Raw genomic sequence first — 19,733 nt, 5'->3', positions numbered from 1 at the left:
TTTCTTTGTGCAAAAGGCTATTTTCACCTGAATTACGTCAAAGCCCATGCTCATTGTCTGAACTGAAATCCTTGAATTTAATTGGAAGAATTAGCTGCATTGTGCAACATGTAATTTTGTGTATTAAATCATTTTTAAAAGGTTAATAGTAATCTAACTTAAATCTTAGTAGTTAAGATTTTCTTCATTATACTAATGGCTTAAAACCTATAAAACAGTACTGCAGTGCAGACAATACTAGTTATATCTTTGAATTTTAAAGGTACAGCTCAAGCTTACAGTCTTACAGAACAAGAGCCAAAGTTTAAATGAGGGACTTACTTCAGGAATCTTCTGAGGTTCTCCAGGATCCTTCTCAAGCTGTTCAGATTTTTTCTTCTTCCCTTCTTCTTCATGCCTGAAAGAATAATAAAAAAGAGATGTCTTGGGCTACAACTCCCATCTTCACCTATAGTGCAGCCAACGGTCATGGTTTATGGGCCTCAAACCGTGGTTCCCAATGTGGGGTGCCCCACAGGGGGGCAATTTGATTTTTAAGGGAAGCAATTTGGAAGCTTGCTTAGACCAAGTTAATGGCCTTTTAGGCTTCCTCCATGTGAACAGGAGTTCACTTTTTGACTAATAAGAATTACCGTATTTTTCGCTCTATAAGACACACTTTTTCCCTTCTAAAAAGGGAAAATGTGTGTGCATCTTATGGAGCGAATGCAAGCTGTGCAGCTAAGCCCCAAGCCAGAACAGGGAGACGGAGCGCTGTGCAGCGCTCCGTCTCCCTGTTCTAGCTTGCGGTTAGCTGCACAAAGCCTATGCAGGACAGCAGGGTGAAGGCACCCCGCTGCCCTGCGGAGGCTTCACAGGCTGTCTCCAAAGCCAGAACAGCAAGAGGCTATCCCAGAAGCCAGATCCCTCTTGTTGTTCTGGCTTCTGGGGTTCAGAATTTTCTTCTTCTTGTTTCCTCCCCCCAAACTAGGTGCATCTTATTGTCTGGTGCGTCCTATAGAGCAAAAAATATGGTATATGTCACGGGGGGGGGGAGGACATCAGGATTTTAGAGATGCTTAGGTGGGGCATGGCCAAAAAAGGTTGGGAACCACTGGCCTAAAACATCCAGAGGACACCAGGCTGGGGGAGGCTGTAATGCCTAGTGCAAGTATGGACACAAGTCCCTGTAGCAGCTCTACAAATTTCTTCATGTGGAGCTGTGTCCCCAAAGCTGCAGACGCAGCAGATACTCTAATAGTGTCCACCAGGATATACTTTAGAATTTCAGCACTGCTGGTGGACTAAATGAGAGTAATATGCTCTAAGGAAGATATTGCTCCTGGAATCTTCCGCTCACCTAGAAGAGTATTTAAAGGTAATAATGAGGGCTTTCACAAGGGCTTAGTATGATCCAAAGAGAACTCAAGTGCACAACACACAAGAGCAAGATTGACTTGGATAAAGGGGAGACCAATTCTTGAAGTTAATGTATGGCTGAATATTAGGGATAAAAGATAGGTCTGGAGAAAAAGAATGCTCTATTTTTGAAATATACACAACTAGGTTTTGTTTTTTTAAAAAAGATAAAGCTCCTATTTGCACTGGGGACTGCTACAATGGAAAAAAAAAGCAAATTAGAGCCTTAAATGGAAAGACCCTGAGAACCCTGCGGAGACTCCTGGAGGGCGAGAGATGCACCAAGGCGGCATGGAGGAACTCTCCTCACACTAGTGGGTTTGCTGAAAGGATGGCTTCCCATACTTTCATTAATGCTAGAAAAGGGCTAAAACAGAATGAAGCCTGACATCTCAGTTGTCCTTCAAAAATAGTTAGACGTCATTAACTGAAGCTCTCTGGGATGAACTTTCCTGCAAGGTGCTCGCCGCCTGCTACTAACCTTATCTTGGATGGGTGAACTGTGAACAGCAGCCCAGAGGTTTGTGAACCTTAGAGGGGGTTCAAACTATTTCAAACTGTATCTATGCTACTTTCAAAGGATTTGCACTTTGTAGTATGCAAAACGTACTAATTTCATCTCCTCTGCCAGTACCTTGACTCTCTCTTTCTTTTCCTGCTGAGGGCTACCTTCTTTTCTAAAAACCTTTGTTCTTTCAGCACATCCTTGATGCTGGCACCGCTGGCTTTCAATTCAAGTCCTCTGGCAGGAGTTTCTTCCAGGCTTTGAGTGCTTTTACCTAGAACGACACAGTAAAGTCTCTAGCTGCAATTTCTGATATTGTTATTTTGGCTGCAAAACGAAATAAATTGTTTGGCGAGTACTAAATTAAGTATACACTCTCTTGTGCAAAAAAGCAACTAACTCGCAAGTAGAAAACAGCACAAGAAGTGTTCATCTGAAGTACAGCTCAGCACCTTGATTTGCACTTTTCAGTGTTTTCGTTTTTTCTGCAGCTTTCTGTTTCCGCTTTTCTTCAAGTTTTTCTCTGTTAAGCCTTCTCCTTAACAGTCTCTCTTCTTTTTCTCTAGCCTGAAGATAAGAAAATGGGAGTTCATATGATGGGATCCAAAGCATGTTTTCACTACCCTGCTTCCAGCAGCAGCCTCTATGTCTCCCCAGAAAGCTTCCCTGAAGGCTAGCAGAGTAGCTTCAGTGGCACTCAATGAGGTATGAAGGACTGCTGCAAGAAAGCAAAACCTGAAAACCCTATTCCTGTCATGCAAAGGCTTCTCTAGATGCTGGCCATAACTGTTTTTGTTTTATTGAAATAAACCCACAATATGTTTTTAAAAACCTAATAACCCTTTCGATTGTACTTTCTTGTCTGCAAAGTAAACCCCCTCCCCCCAGAAATTGTAGTCAAGCAAATTAACTCAGTCTGGACACAGTACCAATCTATTCTGAAATGCAAAACAAAACCCTCTCCAATGGATCAATATGCTGGCAGTAATTTTGTGTATCAAACAGAAGTTCATCTGATAAAGAAATTAAGAGTTCCTCAAGACATGAAACCTTTATTAATATTCTTCAGTTTTCCCTCCATTAAGACTACTGGACATAAGCACACCAAGGCCAAGTCTCCAGAAATACTTCTTGAAAAGACTGGAGGTCAGAAGAGCTATCATTAGGAATAGCTGACTGCCACATTAATTGATAATAAGCAAGAGGCTTGAGAATGGCACAACACTGGTCCAAACTATACTAGTTTGTGTTCCAAGCATTCCAAAATAGGTCAGAACAAAGGAGAGAAGCAGTTTCTTATCCCTGAAATGTCTACACATGTATTGTTTGTAGTTTCGATTGTTTTCTTGTTCTCATTTCTTTGCTAAATAATTTTTTTAAAAAATAAAATAAACCAAACTTACAACAGACTGGCGGCGTTGCTCCACAGTCCCTTCATCATCAGAATCACTATAATACTTGGAGTAGAGGTAAGGCTTATGGACGTAAGCGTGTCGCCCAGATTTTGTTTTTTTATTGCTGGCCCAATCAGCCTCTGGCTTTGTTTTAACCTGATTATGTTCTTCTTCGTCATCTAGAGAAACATAGAGACAATGAAGGTTACTAAACAGCATGGATAAGGAATCTGGTGCCATGCAAGATGTCAATGAACTCCAATTCCCATCAGCAAAGGCAAAGTTCTGGGATAATAGGAACTGGAGCCCAACAAACATCTGTAAGGACACAAGTACCCCTCCCCACCTTAACTGAAAGATGTTTTTAAAAGCCAGATCTAGGCTGGGATGAAAGGGACCGGCAGAAAGTTCCATGTGAACAAAAGATCCATTCTGCCTTCTTCCTACTGTAGCTCCTTGTGTTCCATCTCAAAATCTGATGCTGGCAGTCAGGGGACCTACTGCTCAATGCAGAAGCTGAAAGTGAAAAATCAGCCACTCAAGGCAAGCTTCCCTCCCGCCCCCTGGCCAGTTGACAAACATTCTGTGCTTGCACATAGCTCTTCAAATTCTTGCCTTGTTTTCCCACACATCTAAAACTAAGGGAGAGCTTAAATCCCCAAAATCTGTTGGGGTTAAAGTTAGTTAGTTAGTTTATTAATAAACAGCAACATAGAGCACTTAGTACCCAGGTGCTACAAGGCAAGTTGGCAAGGATTCTGGAAATTGAAATATTGCAGCAGGATTGTAGAATACCTAGCTGTCTCAGCAACAATTTATTGAAGGTATGCATTGGTTTCAATTTGGGACGTAGCACAGGCATATCCACTAAAATCTGAAAATGTATTAGCATTTGAATAGACGGCCTGATGAACCCTAGGCTGAGCCCTGGATTTAGATGAGGCCCAAGCCAAATGGGGCTTCTTTGGAGCACTCAGACAGGTCGAGTACATAGCCATGAATTGCTCTGAGTCAGGTTGTCTTGGTCCAGACAAATTTGTTGCTGTCAGAGGATGGGACAACAGGCAGAAGCAGAGGCAGATAAACTGGGCCAGAAAACTGTGCAATACCTCCAAGACTTACTTGGCTGGCAGCTGTCTTCTGGGAGAAGGTAGGCCCAGTGCCATGAGTCTCCTTCCTGCCTCGATGCCCCACAGAATTGATGCCACAGCTGTTGAGCAGAGGCATTGATTCCATAGGCAGTGGGTGCTGCACTGCAAGATTTCCTGCAGGAAAGTCACTTGCAAAGCAGCACCAGACAGGATCCTATTCTGCACAGTTATGGTGCACTCCCATCCCTGGTCATTTTAAAGCCCCAGTTTAACTGAATATTAAAATATGGTTTTAAAACCCATTAAAAATGATACTCAAAATCCCCCACTTATTTGGGGGACAGCTCCAAGGTGGTTCCCAGGTGGCACAGGGCATATCAACCTGATCCACGGGCCACAGATGTCAGTCACAGGGTGGATTAGGGGCCTGTGTACAGCCCTAAATGAACACCCCATTTAGATTATACTGTACTCTCAACTAACAGATTACATGGGATTAATGAGATGATAAAGACAAGCCTAGCATTTGGCTGCAGATTAATTTAAGAGTTTTGTGCCCACAGCTATGCAATTTTCAAACTGCACAGAACACAGCAAATTTAACTCTGTGATGAAAATAGGTTGTCTATGTGAGGGCATGTAACATCTCTGCTACTGAACTGTATGCTCAATTCATTTTTGACCAATTTCCAAAAAATGGGTGATTTCATGTCAATACTGATGAAAAACATTTTTCCTGTGTTGTACCTAGATATCAGTGTGTATGTTTGTGCGAGCTTCCATGAATGCTCTCATGTGAGCATTTAGGGCAGATAGTAGCAGATGGCAAAGTGGTGTGGTTTCCTAATCAACTCACTATTGGTAGCTAAGAGGAGCAAATCAGCAGGGAGGTTCCTGCACTGCAGACCCAGCAAAGGAAGCATTTGATTGGCTCCACTGCAGCACCTGCAGGAACCTCCCTCCTGCCTCGCCCCTGAACCTCATGATTACTGGTAGCGACACCCGTATTGAGAGGCCAGGGAAGTAACAGCACCCCCACTGCCAGCCACTACTGCAATAAGATGTTACAGTGGTACCTCACAAGACGAATGCCTCGCAAGACGAAAAACGCGCAAGACGAAAGAGTTTCCCGTTTTTTGAGTCGTTCCGCAAGACGAATTTCCCTATGGGTTTGCTTCGCAAGACGAAACGTCTTGCGAGTTCTTGCTAGTTTGTTTCCTTTTTCTTAAAGCCGCTAAGCCGTTAATAGCCGCTAAGCCACTAACAGCCGCTAAGCCGCCAATAGCCATGCTTCGCAAGACGAAAAAACCGCAAGACGAAGAGACTTGCGGAATGGATTAATTTCATCTTGCGAGGCACCACTGTATCAACTTAAACTCTGTACAGTGGTGCCCCGCAAGACGAATGCCTCGCAAGACGGAAAACCCGCTAGATGAAAGGGTTTTCCGTTTTGGAGGTGCTTCGCAAAACGAATTTCCTATGGGCTTGCTTCGCAAGATGAAAATGTCTTGCGAGTTCCTGTGGGTTTTTTCCCCTCCCCCCCTTTTCCCCAAGCCGCTAAGCCGCTTATCAGCTGATCCTAAACTGCTAAGCCGCTTATCAGCTGATCCGCTAAGCCGCTTATCAGCTGATCGCTAAGCCGCTTATCAGCTGATCGCTAAGCCGCTTATCAGCTGATCCGCTTAGCCCGCTAAGCAACTAATAGCGCTAATCCGCTAATGGGCTTGCTGCAAGACGAAGAGACTCGCGGAACGGATTCTTTTCGTCTTGTGAGGCACCACTGTATCAACATCAGTATAACACATTATTTCTCAAACTTGGGTCCCCAGCTGTTGGGACAACTCCCAGCCTCCCTAGCTACTAGGACTAGTGGTCAAAGATGCATATTTGAAGATAAATGTTCACATTTTGCTTTCTCCTAGCTAGGGAATTAAATCCAGTGCAGCTTCAGGACTGTTACCTTACCATCAGAAACGATCTCTCCTTCTTCTGTGCTGTCTGAAAGCGCAACTTCCTCTTCACTTTGTTCTTCAAAGGAAGAAAGATCACTGGTGTGCACAGAGCTAACAGTGATATCACTGAGTATGTCAACATCAGAATCCTCCAAAACCAGTTCTGAAAGAAAGGAAGATCTTTTAAAACATGGGCCCAGAGTCCCACATGCAAGTGGAAATGGCTTACATGAATGCCTGGGGGAGGCTTGCCAATTTACATCCTTCAAACATCACATGGAAAGCTGCTTCTGGTCTCTTAAATTTTGCCGTCAAATTGCAGATGAAAAAAAATGGCACTCTTAGTACACATAAGCAACAAAATGCTGTTGCAAATATTTGCTTTCTAACACTACAGAGCATCCTACAGAAATTAGAACTTTCTTATCAACCCCAATAGCCCCGCCCCACCCTCATATTGCATGGCAACCTGTGGTTTTTATACCTTCTTTTGTACTTTCCATTGCTTTGTGCTTACTACTGTTCTTCTCCAGAGCTGAATATTTGGCTGATTCTGCCTCTCTATCTTTCAGGGACTTCTCTTCTTTAGCCTTTAGATCATCACCACTCTTTTTCAAGCGGTCCAACTTTTTCTCAGATTTTTCTTTCTTCTCCTTTTTCCTCTCTCCTTTCTCCATGCTCTCTATTTTCCTATCACTTTGGGCCATCAGTTTACTTTTCTGCTCATCACTTTCCTGTGCAGCTTCTTTGCTTGGGTTAACCAAACTGTTAATTTCTTTTGACAGACTTTTCCCTTCTTCACTTGAAGAAAATAAGTTATTTACATCTTCTGAGTTGGATACTGGTTCAGAGCTTTCTTCTGCAGAGTCACAAAGCAATTTCTCTCCATCTAGCAGATCTTCTGAATTCTCTACACCACCGTCTTTCTCTATACCACCATCTGTGCTCTGCTGAGACAGGAGTTTTTTCGGGACTCTGTCATTAGTCTTTGAATTTGTTGCTTCTGTGGATGCCCTGGCTGCACTTGCTTCTTGGTTTAGAGAAGTGATTGTTTCCAAAATGGACATAGCATCATTAGCTACATTTGTGCTTGGAGTGGAAGCAGGAACACCTTCAAAGGAGTTAAGTAAAGAACAAATGTCATCCATTAGTCGGAAAAATCTGCTCTTACATTCATGTCTCATATATTAAAGCAAAAAAGAAACCTGAGTAATTGGGGGGAGGGGATATTGCAGGCTTCACGCATACAGTCATACCTCATGTTAAATTTGCTTCAGGTTGTGTGTTTTCAGGTTGTGTCCTGCGGTGACCCGGAAGAACCAGAAAGGGTTACTTCCAGGTTTCGCCACTCAAGCACGCACAGACACGCAAAATGACGTCAAGCGCATGCGCAGAAGCGGCGAATTGCAACTCGCGCGTGTGCAGACGCGGGTTGTGTCCTTTTCAGGTTGCGAACGGGCCTCCGGAATGGATCCCGTTCGCAACCAGAGGTACCACTGTATATGGTCAACGTCCAATGTGATCAAAGATTTTTCTGGGGCGGGGGGATCCTCCAGTTTGCATTTCTTAGCACAGAAAGTACTGACCTGATGTGTAGAGATCTTTCCTATTCTAATTAATTCAAGAGAAAATTAAAAAATTCCTTCCAGTAGCACCTTAGAGACCAGCTGAAGATCTGAAGAAGTGTGCATGCACACTAAAGCTCATACCAATAGCTAACTTAGTTCGTCTCTAAGATGCTACTGGAAGGAATTTTTTTTATTTTGTTTCGACTACGGCAGACCAACACAGTTACCTACCTGCAACTAATTCAAGAGAGTTGTAGAAGCTTCTCTGTGTAAAAGAAACACATGATGTTTGGGTTATTCCTTCAGAGCAGCTGCGTACAGCAGGCTTAAACTGATTCTGTTATCTTTTTCTGTCAAGGTCATGCTGACTCTAATAGCAAGGCCAAAAGGAACCTGGGTTTCACTCTCTTCTTCATCTCTCTTTCCAACTGTGTGGTGTTTTGTATATAGTATGTTTAGTGTTAAGGTTTAGTCTTATTATAAGTTACTGCAAGTTTGAATTAAGTCTGCTGCAACTGGACTTCTTATGGCCAGTGCCAATCCTGAATGTATTGGATTTGTGACCATTATGCTCAATTTTCTTCAGCAGCAGTAATGCTCTGCTGGATGAAATACAATTGCCTCTGGTCTATTTTTTGGGGATCCTGCAACGTGTTTAAGTTTTTACTCTGCTAACTATACCACTGGAGTTCTGCTCTGGATCAATATGAGTAGAATAAATGACAGAATCATCCTACATATAATTGATCCTTGGAGGAGATCATGATAATTAATTAGGACTCAACTCAATTTCAGACCAACTCCTATACTGGTAAGATTGCACCATGAACACTTACTTAGAAGTTGGGAGGCTAAACCTCAGCTTCCCTTCCTTGATACCTTCCCATCTGCTTACAGAGTCACCAAGCTCCAAATTAAGACTTCATAGCACATCAGTTCTGCCGGGAACAATGGACATAAATACCTTGGATCAGAACAGAAGTGTCCGGTTTTTCCTCAGGTGCAGCTGCGATGGGACTGGCCTCCTCTTTGTGGCTTAATGTGGCTAAAAATTCATGGACAGCTTTCTCTACTTGCGGCCTGAATATGTGATTGATCTTTGGATCGACAACTTGAGAAATTATTCTGTCAATTCCAGATTCTAGCATTCCAGATCTGAAACAAAACAACAACATAAAATAGCATATTTTTGTCTAGGAAGTTCGCCTCATATTGGTCCTGCAATAACTCTGTACAGGAGGATGTTGATAATGATGATGATAACAATAGTAAAGAGCTTATTTCAGTTGTGCAAAGACTTCATCATATATGTTCTTGGGGTTCCCTAATAAGATACTCCAGATTCACCTGCATATTACAAAGCATGCATGTATATGATAGTAACAGAGAGTCACTAGCCTAACAACACATGTTTGAAATTGGATCTTCCTGGTTCATAGGTCACGCTTAGCCACTACCCTACCCCAGCTCTCTTATAATAATGCACTATAACAATAAAGCTTCAAACTTGTTTACTTCTTGGGGAGGAGCAGGGGGAAATACTTGGCTGCCCATTATGGGGATAACAGTGCTGAAGCACACACAGTGAATACACTTGCTAAAAAGTAATACTTTATTTTTGCTTCAAGCCAATAGAAAAACTCTTTTTTATCTTGTAATTCAGTCAATCAAATTTTCATTGTTTGTAGACTATGGTAATTATAATATAGGCGCGCGCGCGCGCGCACACACACACACACACACACAGTTAAAAAGTTAAAGTATTACCAATTTTAAAAATGGTTTTAGGTAAAAATGTAGCCCCAGTCCCCATTAAGGCTCCCCCACTAAAGATTTCTGATCTTTAGTGTGTTCTGCAAGTATGTTCTTTAGTATGTTCTGCAAGTCTGGGGAGACACCACAAGCCTGCCGGTAACTCCCACTTGTGACTGGATGGTGCCATTTTGGCTACATAAGGCTCCACGCTTGGAGAATGAGTTTGGTATTAACTCATGGGACAAAATAATATAATAACCTGATATGGAAATAAATATGAATTTGTTTTTATTTAAGCATAGCAAAGCCTACACCTGTAATATCCTTAAGTTGAAAGATGGTAATCTATTAAACACTACTCTCTAAATTGCTCTTGAAACTAGTACGTGCTTTTTCTATGTTAAAAAAATGGAGCGGAGATCCAATTTCTTAGGTTAAGCAGTATAAGTGATAAATACAATACATATGATTTCTTATATTTCTGTGAACTTCCTACTAAATTCAGAGACTAGTGAGTTGTCACAATGACTCAAACAGCAGTCTTCCCACTCCCACCCCATCAAAGTGGTCATGAAATGAAATTTTAATTTATGATGTGTCAGCAGCTATCTGAACACCACTAAAAAAACAATTGGTTGGACCCCTGTACTGTTTTCTCCAATGCAACTACATTAGGCATTGCTGCATTTTAAGGAGTGAAACTTACTTGAGAACCTGTTGTCTAATATTGTTTCTCAGTTGGTTCTTGTTCAGGTGAGGACTCCATGTATGAGTTGCTAGATGGTTGGAAACAAAGTTGTCCACCCGCTGCCTCAAGTTCTGATAAGCAGGCTAAAAGGAAAAATGCGAAATGCTATGTGAAACTTCTTATTAGCATATCCTTGGCATTCATGAGATTGGACACAATGGAAGGTACTCAACTAAGTTTAACTCAGTGTAGACCCATTGAAATTAATAGGTTTAACTTATATTATATAATCTCAATGGGTCTACTCTGGATAAAACGTAGCTGAATACCACCAATCACTTATTCATACACAGGAGAAGTCTCACTGAAATCCATGGATTTAAGCTAGTCACTAACTAAGCCCATTGATTTTAACGTGTCTAGTCTATTAGTTTGATAATACACCATAGCTTAAAGTGACTCAATTAAAAAGAGGGAGGAAATACATAACACACACCAGCCTTCTCTAACTGGGGCAGAGGAACAAATGTTTTAATTTAAAGAAAATTTCCCTGCCAACAGGTCTTAAGCCAGGAGTAGGTATCTCACTTGCTTAAGCCTTGCATATTGGCTGAAATTGGCCGCATTTACATATAACACTAATCATGGTTTTGACATTGAAATTCTACTCAGTATTGATCCAGAGCAGATTCCAATGTATAATAATAATAATAATATTTATTTATACCCCGCCCCCCCCAGCCAAGGCCGGGCTCAGAGCGGCTTACAAGCAATAATAAAAACAAGTTGAATGATTACAACTTAAAAACAAAATTAAAATACATTAAAATATTGAAACATTAAAATATTAAAATGTAGCCTCCTTGCAGGAGGAGAAGGAAAAGAAAAAAGAGAGGGAGGGAGGGAATCAAATTGGCTCCAAGCCAAAGGCCAGGCGGAACAAACTCTGTCTTACAGGCCCTGCGAAAAGAAATCAGATCCCACAGGTCCCTGGTCTCATGAGACAGAGCGTTCCACCAGGCCGAGGCCAGTGTTGAAAAGGCCCTGGCTCTGGTTGAAGCCAATCTAACTATAGTTAGAATAGTAAAAACTTAAACACGCTGCAGAATTCCCCAAAAAATAGACCAGAGGCAATTGTATTTCATTCAGCAGAGCTTTACTGCTACTTAAGAAAAATGAGCGTAATGATCACAAATCCAATACATTCAGGATTGGCACTGGCCATAGGAAATCCAGTAGCAGCAGACTTAACTTAAACTTACAATAACTTATAATAAGACTAAACCTTAACACTAAGCATGCTATGTACAGAACACCACACTTGAAGCAAGAGAGATAGAAAGAGAAAGTGAAATCCAGCCCCCTTCTGGCCTCTTATTACAGTGTAGGCTGCATAACCTTGAAGAAGAGAAGAGAATCAGTTTAAGCCAGCTGTACTCAGCTTCTCTGAAGGAATAACACAAACAAACCTTCTGTTTGTGTCTTTCACAGAGAAGCTTCCTGAACCCTCTTGAATTAAGTAGAACAGCAAAGATCTCTACACATCAGATTAATACTTTCTGCACAATGAAATCCAAACTGACAGGTTTAGCACTATGTTGAAAAGCCTGAATGAGTCCAATCTAACTGTCAGGCTTGCATACCACACAGAAAAAGTTTTGTTTCAATCAAATCCCTGCTTGGTTTTATATTCAACCTGAGGATTCTGGTTTACACAAGGGTAATTTTAAGAAGCCAGACATGGCTTGAAGTTGGCTTGTTATGAAATTTAGCATAATTTGTTTTAAATAAACAATGGCTTTTATTTCAGGTGGGAGCCATTGAGAGAGAACAAGGGTGAGTTCCTACACCTCTGTCTGGAAAAACAGCACGGAGTACTCTCTTGCACTTGTAGTATAGGCTAGTTCTCATCAACATCTAATTCTCTACGTACAAAGCATGTTTTTGAATTGCAAATCATTCTATCATACGAGTCTGCACCTTCAGTCTGAAGTGATACAGCCCCCCCACAAATTTCCTACCACAGTGAGATCTATTTCACTAAGATACTAGCCTAGGGAAGAGGAAAACAGGAGATGAGTGAGTATTCACAATAGTGGTCGGGTGAGGGCAGAGCTTTGGTATCTTTCTCAATTGCCTGGCAACTAGGATTGCAAGGTCTTCTGTTTGACCGGACACCTCATGCTTTCGACTTTCACCTTAAAAATTCTGGTTAAGGAGCAAATTCACAGCACAGAGGTGGAGAATTAAAGGAAAAGAGCTGTTTTATACAGTGGTGCCTCGCAAGATGAAAAGAATCCGTTCTGAAATACATGTGTAGGAGAAGAGCATTGGATCTGGGTCCCTGAGTCATCCTTCGGAAAGCACAGATGCACAAATATGTCACACTGGACTTCACAGATCCAGAGCCCAGCTCAATACAGTGGTGCCTCGCAAGACGAAAAGAATCCGTTCCGTGATTCTCTTCGTCTAGCGGTTTCTTCGTCTTGCGAAGCAAGCCCATTGACGGATTAGCGGATTAGCGCTATTAGTGGCTTTTAGCGGCTTATCTGCTGATCGGATCAGCTGATAAGCGGCTTAGCGGCTTAGAAAAAGGGGGGAGGGAAAAAACCAGCAGGAACTCGCAAGACATTGTCGTCTTGCGAAGCAAGCCCATAGGAAATTTGTTTTGCGAAGCGCCTCCAAAACGGAAAACTCTTTCGTCTAGTGAGTTTTCCGTCTTGCGAGGCATTCGTCTTGCGGGGCACCACTGTACTTGTCTCTGTTTTCACTTTTAGGTAAAAACCCACATCCATTAAGCCACACATCCCAAACTGCCAGGCACTGCCAGGCTCTGCCCAGTAGTCTGCCAGCAGCCCACCCCAACCCAAAGCTTTTACTCCACACCTCGAGCCACAGCAGCACAGGAAGCTGCCTCAAACAAGTCTAGCTCCATATTGCTTGCACTGGCTGTTTCTCAAACTCAGGTCTCCAAACTACAACGCCCATCACCCCTGCTAGTTAGGGATGATGAGTGTTGTAGTCCGACAACAGCTGGAGACCCAAATTTGAGAAACACACACCAACTTTAGGGGGCAGAGGTGTCTTCAGCCCCTCAAAGTCTCTTGGATGGGACTGAGCTCCCAGAGTCCTGAGCCTCTGGTCATACCCTGCCCTATGACCAACAGGTCATTGCCTCTGCCGCACCCCCCAGTCCTGCCTCTGGGGCAGGCCCAGTGGGGACTACAAGTCCCATCACGACTGCCCCCTCTGCGTAGCTCACTTTGCCCACAGGGCCAGCCATGGAGAGGCCAGCTGCACGGCTGGGCTCTCTGCGCTGGGCTTCCTCCTGATTCAACAGTTGCGCGTGCAACTGCACAACATCACATGGTCCTCGCCCCAATGTCAGGCGAAACGTGGCGCCTCTGATATATAGATGGACGGTTTTAAGTCTCTTAAAGTTTCCTTCTTCTTCTACGTTTTCAGCAGTTCTTATTCTCGTCCTTATTCTCGCCTGGAGTCCCTCTTGTGGGGGGGGGGGAGGCACTGCGTATGTGTGTGTAAATAAACCTAAAAGCAACAACGTTAATACCAAGGACAGGGCTCTGAAGCACAGGCTCCACCCCCGAGCTGCAGCCCTCGACGCCTCTGGCAGGCAGGCAGGCAGGCACTCAACAGGAAGAGCTTCTGCTATCCGACGGGGGGGGGGCGTTTCCAGAAGCGCCTCCTGCCGCCGCCGCCGCCAGGGGTTGGTCCAGGTGTGGGCGTGGCGGGAGGGCGCGCGTCTCTGGGCAAACGGGGCTCCGAAGGGCCGCCCCCCCCGCAGGACCCTCCCCGCGTCCCCTCACCTTGGTGTCCACGTCGGCCAGGCAGTCGCGGCGGAACTGGTCGAAGAGGCCTTGGCTCTTGAGGCGGTTGAGGATGAGGGAGACCAGCTCGGGCTCGGCGGCGGCGGCCGAGGAGGTCCCGGGGAGCGGCGGCGGGGGCTGCGGCTGAGGCGGCGGCGGGGGAGGCGGAGGGGGCGGCGGCGGCGGCTGGGCGGGAGGCGAGGCTGCTGTCGCCGCCGAGGCCGCCGCTGCTGCTGGTGCTGCTGTTGCGGCGACGGTGCTGCCGCTGCTGGACATGGCGCTTCCTCACACGGCGGCTGGTTACCGAGGAAGCGGCAGCGGCAGCAGCGGCGGCGGCGCCCGCGACGCTCCACCCTCTCCGCCCCAACCCGGAAGCAGAAAAGGACGGCGCCGGAAGTGCAAGACAACGAAACGCAAGGGGGGAAAGAGGGGCACCGTCGGCCCATAAGGCGAGCGGGGTGGCGGGGCTATTTCGCCCGCCAAAGTACGCGTGCGCGCAGCAGCAGCGGCGGGGCAAAACAAAACAGACGCGCGACGACGGTCTGCAGGCCACGTCCCCTTGCTCTTGGCTCCGCCCCTGGGAATGTGGCGCGGTCTGTGATTGGCTGCTCTTGTTTCTTTGCTGGAAGCCTTCTGGTTTCTGTTTGGGGAAAAGGCGGGGAATGGAATGGAATACAGTGGAATGGAATAGAACAGAACACAATGCAATAGAATGGAATGGAATGGAATAAAACAGAAAAGAACAGAATAGAATAGAATGGAATGGAATACAGACGACGCACCATCTTGAGGCTTCTATTATCTACGCTGACCTGGAGCCGGTGTCCCGGGTTTCAGGCATGATTCTTCCTCCATCCTACCTGGAGATGCCAAGAACTGAAGCTGCGAACCTAATGAATGATAGGTTTGAACATGCAAAATGCATCCTACTCAGTACTTTTTTCTAAAAAAAAATTGTTTAGGGGTACTCTCATTTCGACTCAAGAAAATCACCATTTTATAGTTCAAATTGGGAAAAATAAATACAGTAAATGGACCAAAGTGCAAAGATTCACAAAATGTTTAGGGGTATGCATACCCCAGGGACACGGGTGGCGCTTTGGGATAAACTACAGAGCCTAGGGCTTGCCGATCAGAAGGTTGGCGGTTCAAATCCCCATGACAGGGTGAGCTCCCGTTGCTCGGTCCCAGCTCCTGCCAACCTAGCAGTTTGAAAGCACGTCAAAGTGCAAGTAGATAAATACTCCCGCTCTGGCGGTAAGGTAAACGGCGTTTCCATGCGCTGCTCTGTTTTGCCTGAAGCGGTTTTTGCTGGCCACATGACCCAGAAACTGCACGCCGGCCCCCTTGTCCAATAAAGCAAGATGAGCACCGCAACCCCTAACGGTCAGGGGTCCCTTTATCTTTATGCGTACCCCTGCGTTCTCTCAGGAAAAAAGCACTGGTTCCACTATGTTTAGTACAGCCCTACTCATACTGAACTTGCGTTTTCCTCCTTTGGGGGATAATAGAAGGGCCAGCCTGTTCGTGAGGTGGACACAGGCAGCCTCCTTGGGCGGCAGAATCCCAAGGGATGGCACCCCACCTGTCCCTGCAGAAGTGAGGAGAAATGGCTGCAGCTTCTGCAGAGCTTCCCCAGAGCTGCTGTGGCTGCAGCCCAGCCCCCTGCCACAGGAGAAGACGTGGCTGCAGTGGCAACCTCTGAGTCACGGCAAGATCTTGCGGGGCTCTCATGAGATTTTGTGTGCTTTCTCTCTTGGCATTCCCTCACTTACTGGCACACAACTGCCTCTACGTGTTGCATCGAGAAATAATTAAGTAATTCAATTCAAACGTGGAAATGGCAGGAGAGCCTGACTCACAAGGAGACCCTTCCTGAAGCCCGAAGAGGACATCAGGGCGGAGAAAGCCCCAAAGAGACCAGAGGCTTTTCAAAATGCTGCTCAGTCTCCCCACCTAGCAGTTCATGTGGAGGGTAGTGCTTATCCAATGCACCCTCCAGTCTCTTGCCAGCCCCAGAGCTGCAATTCTAGTTGCGGATATTTTTGGATGCAGTATTTTTTGCATCTATAGAAGAGAAAGTGGCAGAGAGTTTTAAAGGGTGTTTAGATGGCTCTTCCTCACTTTATGTGCGCAGGGGTCCAGAATGTAATCCCTGCATAAGTGAGGAGTTGCCAGCATATGAGTCAGAACACCCAGCCATGGATCTCGTACATTACATCTGATTTGCTCCTCATATGAGCAGCTTTTAAAGTACCAGGTGCTCAGATCCAAACATGAACAAATACCGTGGGAGGCAGCAGGCCAGCTGGCTAAAAGCCCAGAGACAAGTGCCCTCACTGACAATTTACCCAGACCAAGGAAAGTCAGCAGATTTCTTGTGTTTTTATAGCTCTTCAACGGCACATCGCTTCCTCCTTGATTACAGGCGATTATGTTAAAAGTCTCATCTGGAATTGTCTGCATCTTCTTCCACCATCTCATCTCAGTGATTCTAGGGGACAGATGAAATTTAGCCCAAGCTTTGGGATTAGTTATCAGTTGCAGTGGGAGTAGAACTCTTAATTGGGAGTGGACCAAAAGCAAATCTCACTCAGCCTGAACTCTGCCCCCCCCCTCTGAATCTTGAGCCACAAGTTCTCACAGGCGAATGTTTGGCCCAGCACTACATAAATGGGGTCTGGGCTGCCATTCACATGTTGAATTCGTTCTTTACCCTACTTTCAATTCAAAAATAGGCTCCACTTAAAATTGTTTGCAATTAGAGGTGTGCATGCGTCACTTAGTGTAGAAAATTGGGTGAACCCCACACCAATTCTATTAATGTTCTGAAACTCAGAAACGTATCAGTGAATGTGGACCGCTACCCAAATGCCTGAAAAGTGGGGTGGGGTGGGGTGGGGAGATGAGTGTTAACCGTGAAAATCTTCAACACTGGAAGAACTTTCTGACAGTAAGAGCTGTTCGATTATGGAACAGTCTCCCTAGGGAGGTTGTCAACTCTGCTTCCTTGGAGGTTTTTAAGCAGAGGTTGGAAGGTATCTATCATGGATGCTTTAGTTGAGATTTCCCCATTGCAGGGGGTTGGACTAGATGACCCTTGGGGTCCCTTCCGACTCTACAATTCTATGATTCTTTGATTCACTGGGCAATGTTTGGTGGGTGTTTTCAATATTCCCCAATGTACCTTTTTGGACAGTCACATAATTTATCTCAGCTTCTCAGTATTCCCCACTGAATGTCAATATTCCCCAAATTTAGGATAGTCAAATGTCATAGCATGACAGTGCATTGTGTGTACATGAGAACGGGTGCACAGTTCAGATGACCACAGGATCCAGATATTCCTTTCTTATGCTGCTTTATGCACCCTCTTTACATGCTGTCTGCGATATGGACCATGCATTCAGTGTTTGCCTGCAGAATGCCACATGTGAGGTGACAATTGGCTTCAGCTTGCCACCCAAAGTGTCAAGAACCCCTGTCAGCTGCTGCATGTTGCTCACATCAGCTGCTTTGTATAAAAGAGAGTGATTTCTTCCCCCCCTCCCCCAAATCACTGAATGGCGCTCTTAGTTTAGGTGGGTTAGGCAAGACAAATAAAGCCATTGTTCTATATTTGCTTATGTAAATCTGTGCTTGTTTACACATGCTGTTAAAGCATTGTGCCAGCAGGTGGCAATGTCTTACCTTTGAAAAACTCTGCTCCTTGATGGTGCCTTGGAGTCTTTGAGGCCAACCAGCAATGCCCACCACCTGACTGCGCCTTTTGAACTGCATACAGTACTGCATGGGCTATGCCTCCATGGCAAACAACTTGAGATCTCAGGCTAGAACTCATCTGTAATATTTAGATGCTTGCTTTAAAAATAGGTTGTGGAAAGGACTCCCTCAGAAGGTGGTGGACTCTCCTTCCTTGGAGGTTTTTAAGCAGAGGCTGGATGGCCACCTGTCATGGATGCTCTGACTGAGATTCCCGCATTGCAGAGGCTTGAACTAGATGACATTTGGAGTCTCTTCCAGCTCTACAATTCTATGATTCTGTGACATGGATGCATCTGTTGTATTGGAGGTTACTATTCCAATTGCCTGCTGGTTTTAAAGAAACTCGTCATATGTACACATTCAAGTGCAGGGAATTAATTCTGCTATTGAGGACCAAAGTCCAGAGCAGCAAAGTCCGCTAAAATAAAACTTAGTTATATTTAATCTAAGCTTCCCACACAGCATGCAAGTGCAAATGAATGAATGAAGGCCATCCTGGGGCATGACCCTTCTGTGTTTTATTGTTCAAGTGATCAACCCTACTTGGCTAGAATTGCTCATGCAATGCATTCAGGAAGTCATTGTCTCTTTAGGTTTTATTTCCCCTTAGTGACACCAGCATATAGATACCCTGAACTGGCTTCATAGTGTCACCGCACCCAGCGTGTGAACCCTGACTGGCTGGGTTTATTTGAGGAGGTTAAAATAGAGAAAAATGGCTAACAGTGCAGCTGCACATTGAGAGGAAATAGTATTGTGGACAACAGCTGTTTCTTTAAAAAACACAAACAAACAAACAAACAAACAAAAAGTGAAAAGCCATAAAAGTAAGATAAAGGTCTTTGGGGATGAAGTACCCATCACCATGTGGCAATCAAATCTGGAGAAGATGTTCTGCTAAAGCATAATCCTAAATGTCGATGTTATGAGCCATTTAGCTCGTCTCCCAGAAAATCCACATTAAAGCTATCCCCCAACCTATCTGTTTGGCAGGCTTCTTACCTGGGGCAAATCTCTTCAACAGTAGGAGATGCTGATTTCTTTTTTTCCCATCTCAAAACTGGAATAGCTCTTCCACAGCAGCCATCCATATGAGATTGGGCAGGATTCATGTCTTCCCCTGCCTTGCCTGCAAACCTCATCCACTTCTACCCCCAAATAAAATAACTTTCTTTGTTTTGATGTTCTTCAGAATAACAATCTAGGCCTCCAGATTTAGTTCAAGAAGTGACCCAGGCTAGCTTATTTTGGACCTAGAAGAGGTTGAGATTCCCAGCCAAACATTTACCTATGTCCATTGATCTCTGGGAGAGCTGATTGTGTTATGTACTGAAGTTCTCACCCTGGGCCAGCAGGGGGATACTGTAGATAGTTTTCACTCAGGTCCACGTCAGTTATTTTAGGTGGGAAACCCTGGGTTGTTGTTGCTACAATGTTGACAGCCGGCTGCCTATAAAAGCAGGCCGGCTGAGCTGTTTGCTGTTCAGTTCTGTCCAGCTTACAAATAAAGAGCTGCTCTGGAGAAATCGCTGTGTCGTCTGCTATGTTCGCCCACAACTTAACAGATTGAATGGTGGCGGCACAGCACATGTGTCTAGGCATGTCACGGTGTCCCGTTGCATCAGAAGTGGTTTAGTCATTCTGGCCACATGACCTGGAAAGCTGTCTGTGGACAAATGCTGGCTCCCTTGGCCTGAAGCAAGATGAGCGCCACACCCCATGGTCACCTTTGACTGGACTCAACCGCCCACAGGTCCTTTACCTTTCTCCTTTACCATTCAGAAGCAAGT

General features: G+C 44.8%; 1 protein-coding gene across 1 annotated transcript in view; it reads right to left on the bottom strand.

Annotated features, from left to right (window-relative positions):
- BOD1L1 (biorientation of chromosomes in cell division 1 like 1) overlaps positions 1–14,532 on the bottom strand; it is a 40,781-nt gene extending 26,249 nt beyond the window's left edge. The window contains exons 1-9 of the mRNA XM_082238498.1: positions 14,179–14,532; positions 10,370–10,494; positions 8,873–9,063; positions 6,825–7,451; positions 6,354–6,503; positions 3,307–3,476; positions 2,356–2,470; positions 2,033–2,177; positions 322–397 (exon numbers count right to left, since the gene is read on the bottom strand). Of these exons, the coding sequence (XP_082094624.1) occupies positions 322–397; positions 2,033–2,177; positions 2,356–2,470; positions 3,307–3,476; positions 6,354–6,503; positions 6,825–7,451; positions 8,873–9,063; positions 10,370–10,494; positions 14,179–14,454 (1,875 nt within the window). The 5' untranslated portion in view covers positions 14,455–14,532. The remainder of the gene's footprint in view (positions 1–321; positions 398–2,032; positions 2,178–2,355; positions 2,471–3,306; positions 3,477–6,353; positions 6,504–6,824; positions 7,452–8,872; positions 9,064–10,369; positions 10,495–14,178) is intronic.
- Positions 14,533–19,733: the final 5,201 nt, after the last annotated feature.

Source organism: Podarcis vaucheri, assembly GCF_965113315.1.
Source record: "Podarcis vaucheri genome assembly, chromosome: 9".
Taxonomy (NCBI): domain Eukaryota; kingdom Metazoa; phylum Chordata; class Lepidosauria; order Squamata; family Lacertidae; genus Podarcis; species Podarcis vaucheri.
The sequence above is the reverse complement of the archived record's forward strand: the minus strand, read 5'-3'. Positions and strand labels throughout refer to the sequence as shown.